This window comes from Sparus aurata, chromosome 5 (genome assembly GCF_900880675.1).
Source record: "Sparus aurata chromosome 5, fSpaAur1.1, whole genome shotgun sequence".
NCBI classification, from domain to species: domain Eukaryota; kingdom Metazoa; phylum Chordata; class Actinopteri; order Spariformes; family Sparidae; genus Sparus; species Sparus aurata.
In genome coordinates this window covers 32,668,602-32,683,711 of record NC_044191.1, presented here as the reverse complement: position 1 = coordinate 32,683,711, position 15,110 = coordinate 32,668,602, and the positions used below count along the sequence as shown (strand labels likewise).

At 43.1% G+C, this 15,110-nt stretch overlaps 2 protein-coding genes across 3 annotated transcripts; both read right to left on the bottom strand.

The window, feature by feature from the left end:
* Positions 1 to 1,015: 1,015 nt before the first annotated feature.
* Positions 1,016 to 2,913, bottom strand: cldn26 (claudin 26). The gene has a single exon (XM_030417959.1). It carries the CDS (start codon positions 2,291 to 2,293, stop codon positions 1,637 to 1,639), a length of 657 nt encoding a protein of 218 aa, XP_030273819.1. The 5' UTR covers positions 2,294 to 2,913; the 3' UTR covers positions 1,016 to 1,636.
* Positions 2,914 to 4,463: 1,550 nt separating this feature from the next.
* lztr1 (leucine zipper like post translational regulator 1) lies at positions 4,464 to 14,927 on the bottom strand. Of its 2 annotated transcripts, none has more exons than XM_030417896.1 (19): positions 14,260 to 14,927; positions 14,102 to 14,164; positions 13,962 to 14,018; positions 13,791 to 13,870; positions 13,582 to 13,690; positions 13,254 to 13,337; positions 12,338 to 12,395; positions 12,089 to 12,228; positions 11,785 to 11,986; positions 11,523 to 11,633; positions 11,296 to 11,388; positions 10,542 to 10,652; positions 10,195 to 10,384; positions 9,936 to 10,105; positions 7,775 to 8,058; positions 7,500 to 7,649; positions 6,744 to 6,849; positions 6,522 to 6,602; positions 4,464 to 5,320 (listed from the first exon to the last, which is right to left on the bottom strand). In XM_030417896.1, the coding sequence occupies exons 1-19, from the start codon at positions 14,409 to 14,411 to the stop codon at positions 5,204 to 5,206; spliced, it is 2,358 nt and encodes a 785-aa protein (XP_030273756.1). In that variant the 5' UTR covers positions 14,412 to 14,927; the 3' UTR covers positions 4,464 to 5,203. The 2 variants fall into 2 exon arrangements, with proteins under 2 accessions (XP_030273756.1, XP_030273757.1); XM_030417897.1 differs by having other exon boundaries at positions 10,542 to 10,637.
* Between the last annotated feature and the right edge of the window lie 183 nt (positions 14,928 to 15,110).

Genomic DNA, 15,110 nt, shown 5'->3' with positions numbered 1-15,110 from the left:
ATCCAAAAACCCAGATTAAGAGAGGCGAGCGGCGTGAATGAATAATTCATAGGCTAAACTATCACATTAGTGTGCCGACATATTACTGTCAGCTGTTATTAGGGTGGATTCGACCCGATTGGTTAATTAGATCTAAACAGAGTGTCTGTTAAGCGAATGCGCATAATGAACACAATCCACACACAGTTTGATGTGACACAAACGGACCTCGGTCGTTTATTCTTGAATCACTTCCTGATTTGTTTGAACATTAAGAAGAGAAAAAAAAATCCAAATCGGTTCTAATCATCACAATGTACACGCAGTGCGCCGAAGCCAAATAGTGTATTAAGGACTTGAGAGGATCTGATGGTGCCAAGTCCCTCCCCGAGACGAAATCCAACACAGAGGAGCTGCAGCGCTGGAATGCAACCATTCACTCCTGACCTGCCCGCGGGCTCAGAGACCCGCTGCAACACAAACGTCTGAGAGCTTTTACTCCTCTTAGTGAAACACTGATCCATGCATCAGGCGGGAGATTAGATATTTATCTTATCTGTACGTCCTTTAAAGTAGAATAGACACTTTATTGTCTTTGTATAAAAAGAACACAACAAAACTGTGTTTGAAGCATTTAGCTTTATATTTCTGTTTTTGCTCAATTTCAAACTAAATTTGTAGAATTGTATTTAGGAGCTACAGTGAGCTTAAAGGGGCATTACGTAGTTTGGGAGAAAAGTTTAAATGTACTATATTAATGAGGTCATAATGCACACTCAGAATGTTATATTTCCCATAAGTGAATAAACGATCTGTTCTCAGAAGAAAACACTGTTTGAAGATAGAAAAGGTGGCAGGGTCCGCCACATATAAACAAAGTAAAACAGTTTTGTCAGTTTATTCAGTCATGAAAACGAAGACAGTTTGTTTATTTGGTTTGTTTAGACATAAAAAACTCTCTTTAAAGAGGCACTCTGTAGTTTTGGAGAGGGAAATTCAAACCCAGAATTTTAATATTAACAATATTAATGAGATAATAATACAAACCCAGCAATGTTTATTTGGTCCATGAGTGATTAAAACAAGCTGTTCTAAGAAGAAAACACAGTTTGAAGCTAGAAAAGGTGGCAGGGTCCGCCACATATAAACAAAGTAAAACTGTGAAATTGTGTTGACAAAGGTCAGTTTGTTAATTCAGTCATGAAAATGTAAATAGGTGCTTTATTTAGCTGTGAATGAAGATTGTTTCTAACTCAAAACAAACCTCTGACCACCAAAATCAAAATCACAAAAAGGAATTCATAACAAATGCAACTTTAAATCACAAGATTGTGATTATTCTATGAGGGTATTTCTACTCTGAGAGAAGTTTTATGTGCAGTAGTCGCATGTTTACTGGTAAATAAAACCTTCCTGTCCATCTGTCCTCCTGGAACTCAAAGAATTAAAAACTACTGCGGCTGGTTAAACCTCACATTACTTTAATAGTTGGTGAAAAGAATCTTTTTGTTAACCATCAGAGACTACAGGAAGGTGTTTGATACTGTCAGTAACAGTTTGACTTCAAAAGATGAACTGTATTCAAATCATTTCAGTCAGAAGTTAGAGTCTTGTCACAGAAATAGAGTCACAGGCGTGTTTCAGGCCTCCGTCTGTTCTATAACACCTCCGTCTTCAGGTAGTGCTTCGTCCTCCGCTTCACCTGCGGGCTGTTCGGCGCGCTTGGCGGCCTCTGGTCGAAGTCTGACATGCACACAGCGATAAAGAACAGAGTCCCTCCGACGACCAGAGCCAAACCTCCAAACCACCCGGAGAACATCGCCTCCCCATACTCCCAGCGCGGCATCACATCCGGAAAACCCTCGTCCCAGAACTCCACCACAGTTGTGTAGGCCACGAAAGAGACGGGGGCCAGAGTGGTGAGCCCTGACACCCAGGACAGCACGCCGCCGAGGATGAGGAGCCGCCTCTTCAGGTCAGGCTGCCCCAGGCACACATCCACCCCCTCCAGTCCTGGGAGGACAGCCAGCAGAGATAAACCTCCCGTGCCTATGGACACTGACATGAGCACCCTGGAGATCTGCAGGTCCATCGGCAGCGCCATGATGGAGTCGTAGCCTTTACACTGAAATCCCACCTCCTCTGTGTAGAGGCACATGTGCCACAGTCCAGAGAACCAGTTCTCCACCTCGTTCAGGTCCGAGTTCATCGTCTTCCAGAATGGGAGAAAGGTTGTGATCAGAGACGTGACAAAACCCCCGAACGTCACAAAGAGTGCGGTTCTCTGCATGATTTTAGGTGTTAGAAAAACCATCGTTGTCCTCTGCGGTGCTGCAACTCCAGTCTCGCTCAGGTCCCAGATCCAGAATGGCTCTGAAGCTCGTCCCACCTGCTGAGGTAGCAGGACCAACGCGGGCCAGCCCACTCCTGCACCTGAGAAGCGGGAGATAATCCGTGACTGCTGCACGACAACAGACGTACTGTTTTGTTTCAGTGTTCAATATCATCACAGTGAACAATGAACTCTGTTTTTACATGAAACCAGATACGTCCAACGGGATTCTGGGCAGTGTGCACACAAGTGGACTCAAATGAATGAAACATGAGCGAGCTGCACATGAGGGGCCGCACACAAAAACAGAAGCTACAAGAATTAAAACGCTACAAACTATAATGGCCTGTTTCTCTGTGGCTGTAAAACGTAGCCCATCTTTTTTAAAAGTTGTTGTCATTTCAGATGAATTTCAGCGAAGACATTTCCACTCTGAGGAAATCGAACGAGGAGCTTTTGATTCGCCAAGTGTCTCGAGTATCCTGACTATGAATAGCACTTTGTGCTCCCTGCAACGGTGCTAAACAAGAGGGAGTCCAAAAGAGTCCAACACTTTGTGAATTCCGCCGAGGGTTTTCACAGATCCTGCAGTACAACTGGCAGCTCACAGAAACTTCAATGTAGCGCCTCAGCATTTAGGTCAGCCTTTTATTTCTCAGTCCCGATGACAAAATGCACCAAACAACTTCAAAATAAAGTGCCTCACTCATTCACAACACGCAGCACTTTGTTATAATCTGTACATTTTATATAAAGGAGCAGTTCACCCAAAACTGAAAATTCAGTCATCTACTCTCCCTGCAGATTGAAGGTCGGGTGAAGTTTCTTAGTCCACAGAACTTTTTGGGAGATTCACATCGTACGAGTGTTAGAAGAGGGGCATTTGCATTTTTTGCTGCTTTAGTGGCAACCTCAGGGAACAGGATATTTAGTTGGTTGTAATCTGCAAGGACAATTTTCACTACTTGTCGCATACTTAAAGGAACAAAAACTCTCAAATCTGAATTTCTTCTTCTCCATCCCCATCTCTCTGCTCTCTCTGGGTTGAAGTTTCTTGAACTTCACAGCAAATCAGTGCTGCAGCATTCTCCTAAACATTGGAAGCTGATGGGATTTAAAAAAAAAGGTAGATATTAAACGACTCCGTACAGCTCGTGTGGCCTTATCCGAGTTTCCAGAAGCCCTGTGATCTCAAATTGATTTGAAAAGTCTTTTTTTACGCTTTTAGCTAAGCAGCAACAACTGGGGATCTCTGTGATTTTAAAAAATTGGATTACAATGGAGCCATTTTACAAATTAACAAGTCTCCATCTACTTCAGTTGTTTAGGAGAATGCTGCAACGCTTTCTTCAGAAATGTTTTGTGAACCAACAAAACTTTGCATCAACATATGACTTAATTAAATATTCGACTTATTAACTTTAAGTCATATAATGTCTGATTGTTAAAGGCTGGGCTGGAATTTGTAAAAAACAAACAAAAAAACATTGAAATTTAAATTAAACATTCAACCCATTATAATTTAATGTTGCTCACTTCAGTAACTAAAAAATCTTTGTAGGTGCAAAACATCACACAAGCTGAAGGAATCCGCTCCCTCAAACTGAGGAGCATTGTTTGACCTTATCATCTATAGATCTGTGGAAACTGAAACCTCTGAAGGACGTGCGGCTAATTTGATGAAAGGTCAAGATTTTAACCTTCAGCTTCTCTCGTGTGGCGTATAGGTTACAAAAGCTTTAGTTTATAACGAGGGTCTTCAGATTTATGCTGGTTTACTGATGTGAATACTCTTTATAGACATGTATGCTTAATTTTCTTACATCGAGAAGTTCAGTTTTAATCCAAGTTTAAATAAAACATATAACATTTAAAGGTAAGTCGGGTCTGATACCTACAGGAGGGTCCACGATCACTCAAGCAATCCTTTATAGGAAAGCTCTCCAAACTTTTTGGCACACTTGAACCGTTTATGGACAGCCGCCAAACGATTGTTGTGCCAAATCTTTAATTACAGAATGAGGTGGTATACTCAAGTAGACAGCTTAAAAGCCTCATCGGGAGCTTTGAGAAGGTGAGAATCTGTTGTGTCAGACTTCATGAAGAGTTCAGACTGCTTGGTGGATCAGAGACAGAGACTCACAGCAACATGACACATTTTGTATAAGATTTATTAAGGCTTTAAATACATGAAACCCACCTGGGTATATATATATATTTAATAACAGCATACTGATGTGTCCCTAAATACACATTGCTATATTGTACGGATAAAGAGACCTTGTCTGTTAGTAATGGTAAGAGGTGATTAGTATTACAAAGATTTGTAACATTTAAACAAGACAAAGAGCTTGAAGACAGACGCACATTCTGATTATTTCCATATAATGATTCTGATTCCTTGTACATTTAATCCAGGCATGTTAACTGTGTCCAGAGCTGAGAGTAATACAAGTGATGAATACAGGTATAAATAATCAATTTTATAGCAGAATTTAAGAATCTGAGCACGCGACTTAAAAAAAAAAAAAGAGACAGCTGAGGGCAGCACATGAACATTTTCTTTACTGTCCGAGTCAATACTGAGCAGAATAAAAACCGTACAGACATTTTCCTTCTGTGTTCTCAAAAATAAATAAAAGACAAACTGAACATAAAAAGGGGAAATTTTGGACCATTTAACATTAAAACTGAGCTTGAATCTTTTACTGATTTCACTTCTCACTGAGAATCAGAGCGAGAGATGAGAACAACTTGATACTGCATGGATAAAAAGAGGGTCGAGACACGCCAGGTCCAACGTAAAAGAAAAAGTACTGGGGACGAAGGAATGACTAAGAAGTAGGAGGAGCGGAGATGTATGGCTTCTGCGAGAGGAGATTCGGCGTCATCCTAAATGTCGGAGCCCATCTCAGCACACTGTTTGTCTGATATGTGTGTGGCTAGAGACTCAATGATGTCCAAAAGCAGCAGCTGGCTGAGGGACCGCAGGTTGGGGAGCTTGGATACCTTTGGGAGGGGAGGAGAGCAAAAAATGAAAAGAATGAGCCATAATTGAAGACAATGGCCGTGTTTGGAATCGCATACTAACATACTGCATAAACAACCAGCATGTATTGGACACCGACTACATGTGATTACGATGATTGTCAGTTCTTGTATATTTTGCATCATGTGGGTTCTCTGACGCCACGCCTGTGCAGCTTCCGTAGCCTCACGTTGTCCCAAACGAACAGGAAGTGGAATTTTATTGTGAAGTTTTCAATTGAGTAAATAAACGAGTGGGCAGCAGCAAGGTAGCGCTACCTGCAGGCACTTGTGAAACTACTAAACTCTGAAAATGAATCATTTTAAAACTGCCAATATTCAAAATCTAATCAAGATATTATTTGCTGATATTTGCCGATCACAGATATCAATTACGTGCATGTCTTTGTGTTTGAACCACATTAAAGAGATCATTGCAAAAAAGTACAAGTTTAAGTATATATTCAGCGTATACAAGTCAATTAGCTGATATATCAATATCTGAAATCTTTCACACCCTTTTATCAATATCGTCATCGTCCCCAATAATCTAAGCATCTGATTTCTTAACTGAAAAATTATCAGAAGTAAATTTTGTGATGACATATTGTATAAAAGTCCACCATCAGACAGTTTGAGGAGACTTCTGTTGTGTATGTGAAGCTCATCCTACCTACTCAGAAGTTCTTGTTAATCTATTTCATATATAAATCTGGGCTCCTCTTACATAAACAAAGATACAGTTCAATTACATTACATACTCAATTTGACGTGATAGTACATTAGTATGCGATTCGGAACACAGCCAATGAGTCGAACAGAGTAAAATGAGGAATAAGCAGCCCTCGATTGCTCATGCGTGAAAAATGAAGATAAACAGAAAGAAGCTAAACAAAAACACTAACAACACTCCAGTGGAGGAGGGTGAGAATTGAGCGCTTCGCTGTTTCTTTGAATAACAAACAATAATCAGAGTGGCACTTTGACCCTCATCGTTATGTGATGAGGTGCTTGTACAGCCGGCCGGCCTGTAAACAGCCTCCTCTCTACGCAGGAGATGGAGGGCGATCCACTAGAAGGCCAAAGGTGTCGGTCCCCCGCAAAGTAGACATGCCTAGAGGGTTAGCTCAGCTGCAGTGAGTGGGCAGCAAACCCCAAAGGCTCCGGATACAAGCCCACCCACCTTAATGAACTGGTGGACAATAATGTGCAGGCAGTGCTTCTTCATGTCCAGAGCCTGGGTCTTATCGGCCGCCTCCAGAATCTAAAAAAGGGGGGAAAAAAATATTGAGGGAGAGAAGTGAGTGTGGAAATGATTCATGCAGCATTTAGAAAGTCTTCAAGTATGAGCCAACACTGTCAAATTAGGTCACTTCTCCCCCCCTGGAGGAAAAAACATAAATACCTGCAAGACATTCTCCACAGTGACGTTCATCTCCAGATTCTGCTTACAGTAAGCCTGCAGCCTGTTGTTGGAAAACCCGTAGTAATACGGTGCAGCGAACAGATAGCTGTCATCACAGGTTAAGGAGGTGACAAAAACTGCTCATTGGCTACATGTCAGTGAAAACTTCTGTGGATTTCAATCTGCTGAAAAACAAAACTAGGCATGTTTTGAGCACCTTTAAAATCACTTTGCACAAATGACATGAGACATTAAACACTGGATGTGAAGACAGCAACAAACAGTTCTGAGAGTCAAAAGATTAAAAACTATATTTTGTTCATTGTGTAGCAAAAAAGTCCATTACAATGCTGTAACACAAATGTCCAATGAAATGACTTTTACCTCAACTGACAGTTCCGGTATCAACAGAAGCGAACACCTCAAAGTTATGAGATAATTATATTTTGCGCGCGTTTGATTGACAAGGTCTCAGCTTATCACACTGTGGTTTCAACTTTCTCATCCCGTTTTAACTCCACCACTTCTCTGTCAGTCAAATTCTTATGTTATGGTTCAACGGCTGAGAAGAGCAGAAGCTGTGTCCCATTTCAGAGGCTGCCTTCATCAAAGGATGTGGCCTCATTTATAATTTCTTTTCATTAAATTTGCATAAAATGTTGATAAGATGTCACAATAGTTGGGGCTCTGCCTGTGAAATACTTAATACTTAATCTGATGAATAATTACAAAGCAGTCTGAACTTGAGAAGGATACAGCGAATCCTCTGGAGGCATGTTGACGTCACCATAGTAGATGTAACGCAGCATGGACTCAAAGGCCTGCTTACTTGGAACCATCTCACCGATGGAGATATTAACCTGACCGTCCTCGGGCATGAAGGAGCGAAACATCGCCTCAAAGTAACTGAAGAGTCAAAACAAAAGCACATTTAAAAAATGTAAGACATACCAATGAGCTGAAATGGACCAAAATGTCTCCAAGCACTATATAAAATGTCTTCAAGATCATAAAACCTCCATTGTCTCTACCTGGATCGGGCTGCCAGTATGGCTTTATGAGCGGGTCGTGGGTGTCCATCTAACAGCAGGATAATGTCGCAAAACTCCAGCCCGCCTCCCTCCAGGTAAGCCTTCATGTCCTGGACCAGGGAGGTCCCGATGTCCACAGGCTGGTCTGAGTAAATCCTGGGTGGAGGCTGCTGCTTTCGCCTCACTATCTCAACAATCAGCGGGGTGGACAGATGCTCAAACTCCTTCGTCATGATCACCTGGTTAAAGTGCGACTCCTTCACCACAAAGTTAAGGCAATGTTCCTAGAGAAAGAAATATTTTGTTAACATTGATCTCAGAATCAAAATGTTCTCTTTCTTCATTAATCGCTGTTTTTAATGTAATGCGCAAAGCTGCAGAACAACTTAAAGTCCGTGTAAACCAAAATCAGCCATTTTCTTCTAAACACATTAAACGGGTCATAAATGTGTTTACTTAAAACATGTAAAAGCCATTCGGCCATGTAGAATTTAATTTTGGAGCTAGGCTCACAAACAGTTTTTCAACATTTCTGTGTTCAGGATTTAATGGGCGGGTCAGAAATCATGCAAATCATGTAACGCGGCCATTTGATTTGCATAAACCCCGCCCTGCTGCGGAAGTGGTATAAATACGTTCAGCGCATCGGCTTCAGCGGTTCTCCCACTCACTCTCCAGTTTCGGATTGCATTGCTTACAATAGTTTGCAGCTAGCTAACCAGCCAACCAGTCAGCTAACCAGCCATGTCTCCTCCACATCGCTCTGCATCTTTCCTGGATGCCACAGTGTGCAGGGTGACTGCGCTGTTAGCTTATTTAAGTTTCCTTCGGATGAAACGTAAGGAAACGGGGGAGTCCATTGACGCTGGTCAACTCCGTCCCGGCTTGCATCCTCTCCTCCGCCAACGAGGAGATGTGACGCTGCTGACCGCCGCTGACACTCTCCGTCCTGCTGACGGCGGGTCCCACCGGCATGATGTGGCCGCCGCGCCGCAGCCGGCCCTCCGTCCCGCTGACGGCGGGTCCCACCGGCATGATGTGGCCGCCGCGCCGCAGCCGGCCCTCCGTCCCGCTGACGGCGGGTCCCACCGGCATGATGTGGCCGCGCCGCAGCCGACCCTCTCCGTCCTGCTGACGGCGGGTCCCACCGGCGGTATGTGGAGGTAGTATCAGGGCCGCATTATTGGTGAGCCGTCCCAGTGTGAACGGATAATCCGGAGGCGCGGAGCGAGGGCGTGTCGGTCTGACAGTCTGATAACTGCACAGGTCCTTCACTCAACTAAATACAGAGAAATGTCCCACAAAGCAACGTTACATGACCGAACAAAAGTAACGTAGTAACTATAACTGTCTTTAGCAACTTATATGAGGAAAACAAATCCCACAGCTGTATGTGGAGAAGCGTCTGTCCTCCTGTCCGTCCCCTCCCTGTCCTCCCGACTCTTCCTCACATTTCTGCTCACAAAACAGCGTCTGTCACGCTTGTCACAAGAGTGTTTAACTCACCGAGTGTTTGACGAAAATAAATCACCGCGACCGCCAGCCCTCCTGACCGAGACTTAAGGAAACTGTCCCCCAGAAAACAGCCTCCGTCCCCGCGAGTGACAGAGTCAGACAGCGTCCTGTTTACTGATGGTGATTATGTATAATTATGTAATTTAGCGCGAAAAACTTCACTCCGTCACTCTCGAGGATGTTTAGTGGGTCAGGATCTCAATCAATACACGTTATAACAGCATCTATATGATTATAAACTGTCCGCGGGTTTAGATAGACAAGGGGAACACCTGGGGAACACCTGGGGAGACACCGACGTCATTAACATGACGTGTAGCCCCCGCCGCATGGGCGTGGTTCCAGCGCCTCTAACTGACACGCCCCCAGCGTTTCACAGCAGAAAGAAGTGCTTGTTTTTCCATGATTTAGAGACCTAATTTTATATACTTAACAATTTTTTTAATCTTTCAAATTTGGCTCAGTGGTCAATGATACATGTTTCTTTGGTGTGACAAACTCATAACACAATTTTTTTGCCGCTTTACACGGACTTTAAAGTAAACATTTACTGTACTGAAGACATCCTGAACCAACCACAAGAGGGCAGTACAAAGCAGATTTGCAGCAGGTGATGAATTACTCTCCAGCAGTGATCCAGACATACCTTGAGCTGGTCCAGTTGCAGCTTGTTGGCATTTTCACAAACGCTGAGAACGTTCTGCAGGTCGACAGATGCCTCAATGTACTGCACACACAGCTGCTCCAGGCGGGAAAGCTTAAAACTAAGTGCCAGCTTGTAAACATCCATGATCAGAAGAACATCCTGGACGTGACCTACAGAGAAAAGCGAGGAAAAGAACATGAGTAGGAGTTTTCTGCAGTTTTACAACTGACCAACAGTAAAACAATGAGACCCAAAGTACCTCTGCGTGGGTACTGGATCTTGTCTGTGTAGAGGAACTGCATCAAGACTTCAAAAGGCTGGGCCTCCGCTTCCCTGATGGCTACCTCTAGCAGCGGCTGTGTTCCTGATGGCCTGCTGCCTGCTGGGATATCCCTCGGGCCTCCAGCTGCCCCTTCATCACTCTCCTCGCTGCTCTCCTGTTTCGCCTTCTGCACAAAGATTATGCAACAACTTTGTTTAACATTCCAGCTCAGGGTCCTCTATAGCAGTGACCTCCTACTGTTCTACAGTTCTTTTTTTAATCATGTTAGTTGTTTCATATTGTCTCAGCGGGAATGAGGTGCACTTGTGCTTCATGGCTCTCACCTGTCTCTGTCTATCCCAAGCCTGCAGGATTTTCTTCCGCAGCCACTGACATCGTGCAGTCACTATGGCAATATGCCCCAAGACTCTCTCCTCCCTCTGTAAACAACAAAACTAGGAGTCAAATAGATGGAAAAATCACCTCAGTTACATGCAAGCTCATCTTAAAGGGACAGTGTGTAACAATTTAAGTAATTTATTAACTCAAATCAACATCTTCGTTCATAAGTAAGTCCTCATTGGTGTACAATTACCTCTGCCAACAATCTGACTTATCGTCCTGAGCAAAGAATTACCTATCTGAATATACATAGCACGGGCAAGCTCTATGGAGGCCGCCATGTCTTTCCGGTTTTAAAAAAACTATGGACTGCCGAGAGGGACACAAAGCACTACGTGGTACTACGTAGTACGGCTAAACGCGTTTTCGCTCAGAGCTAGCTTGACTGCGGAACTGAGAGGGAGCTCAGCGAAAGCGCTCGTCACTAACAATAACAATAACTAACTACATCTTTACCTCATTACTTGAATCAGTAGAAATACTCGACGCTGTTGGGAAAGAGTCCCTATTTTGAAAATAAGTATCTTGTCCATCAGGGCCACCGTAGCTTCCGGAACGTCTCCAACGTCTTCAGAACGGGAGGGGTGAGCAAAGGAGTGTTGCAATATAGAACCTCACAGCTAGATGGCGCTAAATACTTGATATATTACACACTGTCCCTTTAAGTTTTGAGAAACACATAAAGATCAAACCCACCTCGCCCAGAATAAACTCCACATCACAGAACTGACGATTCTCAAACAGTTTGCCGTAGTCCTCATGGAGAGTACACTTTGGGTAGCAGGAGAACTAAAAGAGGAAGATTATATGTGAAAAAACAAACAAACTCCCAAACAAACTTTAAGTATACCAAGTGTATAATGTTTCCTTGAGACAATAAAGACTTTTAACAGCAGTGCTTGTATAATGTGTTTAACACTAACCTGGAATCTGTACATCTCCCCACTGCGCACATTGTTGTCTACAGTTCCTCCAAAGATGTACATGGCGTCTTGAATCACAGCAGCAGCGTGGAAGAGTCTCCCACTGGGCATCTGAGGAGACGGGAACAGAGCACATTCAACTTTACTTATCGATTCATAGAAATTACAAAAACTTTATTGATATACTTTAAGAACAAAATGCAGAATGTGTGCAGAAGTGTTCAGTGAGGAGAAGCTGAGCTCAAAACACTATTTTTCATACCTCACTGTCCAGACTGGGGTGGATCACCTCCCAGCTCTGAGAATCCACATCGTAGCAGTGCAGTTCGTTGGGCAGCGTGTTGTCAGCAGCACCTCCAAATACATACAGGTGGCGGTCGAAGGCAACCATAGTGTGGCCGTAACGTCTCTGAGGAGGCGGAGGGGAGCCTCGCAGTAAGTGTTCGGTCGGGATGCGTGTCCACCTGAGAAGATGACGCTATGATTAGTCCAATGTTACGCTGGAAACTACAGGATGTGTAACTGAGGTGAGTCGTCAGCACAAGCAAAGGGTGAACTGAACTCACATGTGCCCCTTGAACTCAAACTGGAAGAGGTTGTTGGTGATCTTGGCTCCACTCTGACCAGAAAAGACGAACATCTTGTCCCTGCATACGGCTACAGGGAAGTTGCAGCAAGACGGAGGGATCTCACCGCTCTGATCGATCTGATGGACACAAAGGCAGAGAGATGTTAACACATACAGGACAGTGTTGGTGTGTATGATCATCTCAATGTTCTTCGAGTTATAGTCTAATGAAATGTATTATACTGGCCTCCTCCCAACAAGCATGTTCTCGATCCTGCAGACTGATGGTCCACATGTCATTCAGCCTGAACATGATGAAAATATTTCTTGTTATTATACGTAAACAAGACAGAAGCGGCTTGAATTGAAAGTGGTGACTGGCTAAACAGCTTTGCTAACTGCTCATTTCATTACTTATTATTTAGAGGCAGAGCATACACAGAGAGAAAAGGAGGCGGAAGACATTACGTGTTGGCTCCACAGACTGAGAGACAATGAACAATGAGTGCCTGCGGTGATTCTGTGTGTAACCGAATGATACAAAGCTTTAATTTAAAAGCACTCTCCATCAAGACCGAAGGGAACACATCCAGAAACAGAGTGAGTAGCTGGAGGAGCTCCATTTTAAAAGTGTTCTCTGTGTCCCTTTAATTGAACACTTTGTAATGTGCTTGGCTCTCTCCCTCGCCGCATGTGTCTTTGTTTTGTACTGAGGAATACAGACGACTGATAGAGAGCTTTGTACCATGTTGCAAAAAACAATCACCTGAAGCTCAATATCAGCAAAACAAATGAGTTGGTGGAGACTACAAAGTCTCGAATATGGATTTGTTGCAAAGAAGCTAGAGGGAAATTTAAAATCCCATACCATATAGAACATAGAACACTTGAGATTGTCTTCTTCGTTATTTAATTTTGATTGTCTACTTTACTATTCTATTTATATCTTTATCTCTTGTTTCCATTCATGCTATATTTCTAGTTCTTCTTTGCACGGAGCATCTGGAACAAAACTTATTTCCCCCCCCCGGGGATTAATAAATAATGTATTCTGATTCTGATTAAAAACGTGTTTGCTTCACACACATCTTCAGCCTCCGACCACAGCCATGGAGGCATAACAATGTGCCCATTGTTACAGAAGCGGAAAAAGTCAAACATACCTGGCATTTCCATCGTAGCCAGCAAATATCCAGAGTTTATCACTATAGACTGTGGCCCCATGTGCAGACCTGGCCACCGGCAAGCTGGAACAGAGACAACGGACAGCAGAGTTGAATTCTGATAGCGTGGCAGCTGAGCTTTCTGTTTTTACAGATTCACTGTATTGATTTTATGCCCCAACACTTCCAAAAATAGTTGTGTTACCAGTTGCAAAAAGACACTGTTCAATGCTGCTGCGTATGTGCCTTTTAAATTAGCTACCCTAAAGTAGTAAAAACAAAAATAGTGTTGGAGGGGACTGTTTTTTTCTTTTCTTTTCTTCTTTACCTCCCATCCACTTTCCACTCAGTCCACTGCCCCGTTGCAAACTTGTACTCAAAGAGGTCATTTTTGTTTTTCAGGTTTGAGTTGGAGTAAATGTCACCAGTGTAGCCACCTGAAAAATATTAAATCATGCATTAAAAAAATTAAAATCACAGGTTATAATGGGTGTAATAAATATCTGATAATGAAGAACACGATCTTAGGAAAGTTACCAAAAACAAACATGCTGCTGCCATAGACAACAGCTGAGTGGTGATATCTGGGAGCAGGTGGAGTTCCAGTGGTGAAGGCTCTGAGGTGAAATGATACACAGCCAATAAATCATACTGCACAGTCTGTAGTTCTTTAATTTGCTCATATATTGAACATTGCTGTAATCATACCGACACCATGAGCAGTCCTTCACATCAAAGCGGAGCAGGTCGTTCAACATGTTCTTCCTATTGGGTGACAGGAAACATACATGTAGGTGATGTAGTGTACAGTAAGTGTAAAGGAAAGATTCAGTAACGTTACTACTCACCCATTGTCTCCCCCAAACACGTAAATGGCATCCCTGTATGCCACAACAGTGTGCTTACTGCGCCTAAAACAGAGAAAAAGAATTTCAGGATGAGTAAAGGCTGTAAACATGCAGTGAAGTCAGATGAAGCTGCATCTTCTCATCTGTCAACATGTTACCTTGCGCCGACAAACTCATCACACGGAGGCAGTCTTCTCCAACGATGGACAGTCTCAAAGGGGCCAAAGTTGAGAGTCAAATATTCCACGCTGTCGGAGCAACTGTGGTCGAAATCAACACTCGGTGCCACTTTGGTTGATTTACAGGACATTCTTGCTAACTCATCCAGCTAAGTCATTCCTCAAGGCCACTCATCTGCAGGGGCGTCTACAGCTAGCGCCATCGTTAAGTCAGTCCTCCAGTGTGAGAGATAAATCAGGGTTTCTGACACGGCTTATACCTATGTAGCTACAGCTAACGTTAAAGTCCGCTTTATTTACGTTAGAGGATTATAAGCTTCCGGCTAACTGTTAGCTATTAGCGATGCTAAAATCTAATACTGACTAGCTCTGGCTAGCTAGCTATCTTTGAGCCACTGCTAAACGACAAACAACAGCTACAGCGAATGAGAAGTTAACAGATAGTTACTAATGTTACACTGAAATATCTCGTTTATACGGCGAAATAATTAAGCTACTGAGTGTGGTGACTAAACGAGTTAGCGGCAGGGATTATGTTGTGAAGGTATTAGCCTCACAACTAAAGTTACACTAGCAAAACAACAGTGCTGTCATCACAAAGCACGTTCAGCCGGCCACGCCCCCGAGCGCGAGACTGTCGACTTCTTCTTCTTCTTCTTCTTTTTTTTCCTTTTTTTTTTTTTTTCTTCTTCTTCTTCGTCTCTAGTTTAAACCGTAAACCAACGTGTAAAGGTGCCGCCACCTACTGTACCGATTGAGTGTAGAGCTTCAGTACTTCATATACCTCAGGTTGCATGAAAATAATAATAATTATTATTATCAATAATAAT

What these genes read in the sequence shown, in the direction of transcription:
- cldn26 (XM_030417959.1), bottom strand. Translation starts at nt 2,293, where the DNA reads ATGGTTTTTCTAACACCTAAAATCATGCAGAGAACCGCACTCTTTGTG.
- lztr1 (XM_030417896.1), bottom strand. Translation starts at nt 14,411, where the DNA reads ATGTCCTGTAAATCAACCAAAGTGGCACCGAGTGTTGATTTCGACCAC. An exon ending in AAGGACTGCTCATGGTGTCG is followed by an intron (nt 13,871 to 13,961) that starts GTATGATTACAG and finishes ATTTCACCTCAG; the next exon opens with AGCCTTCACCACTGGAACTC. An exon ending in TGGAGTTTATTCTGGGCGAG is followed by an intron (nt 10,653 to 11,295) that starts GTGGGTTTGATC and finishes TTTGACTCCTAG; the next exon opens with TTTTGTTGTTTACAGAGGGA.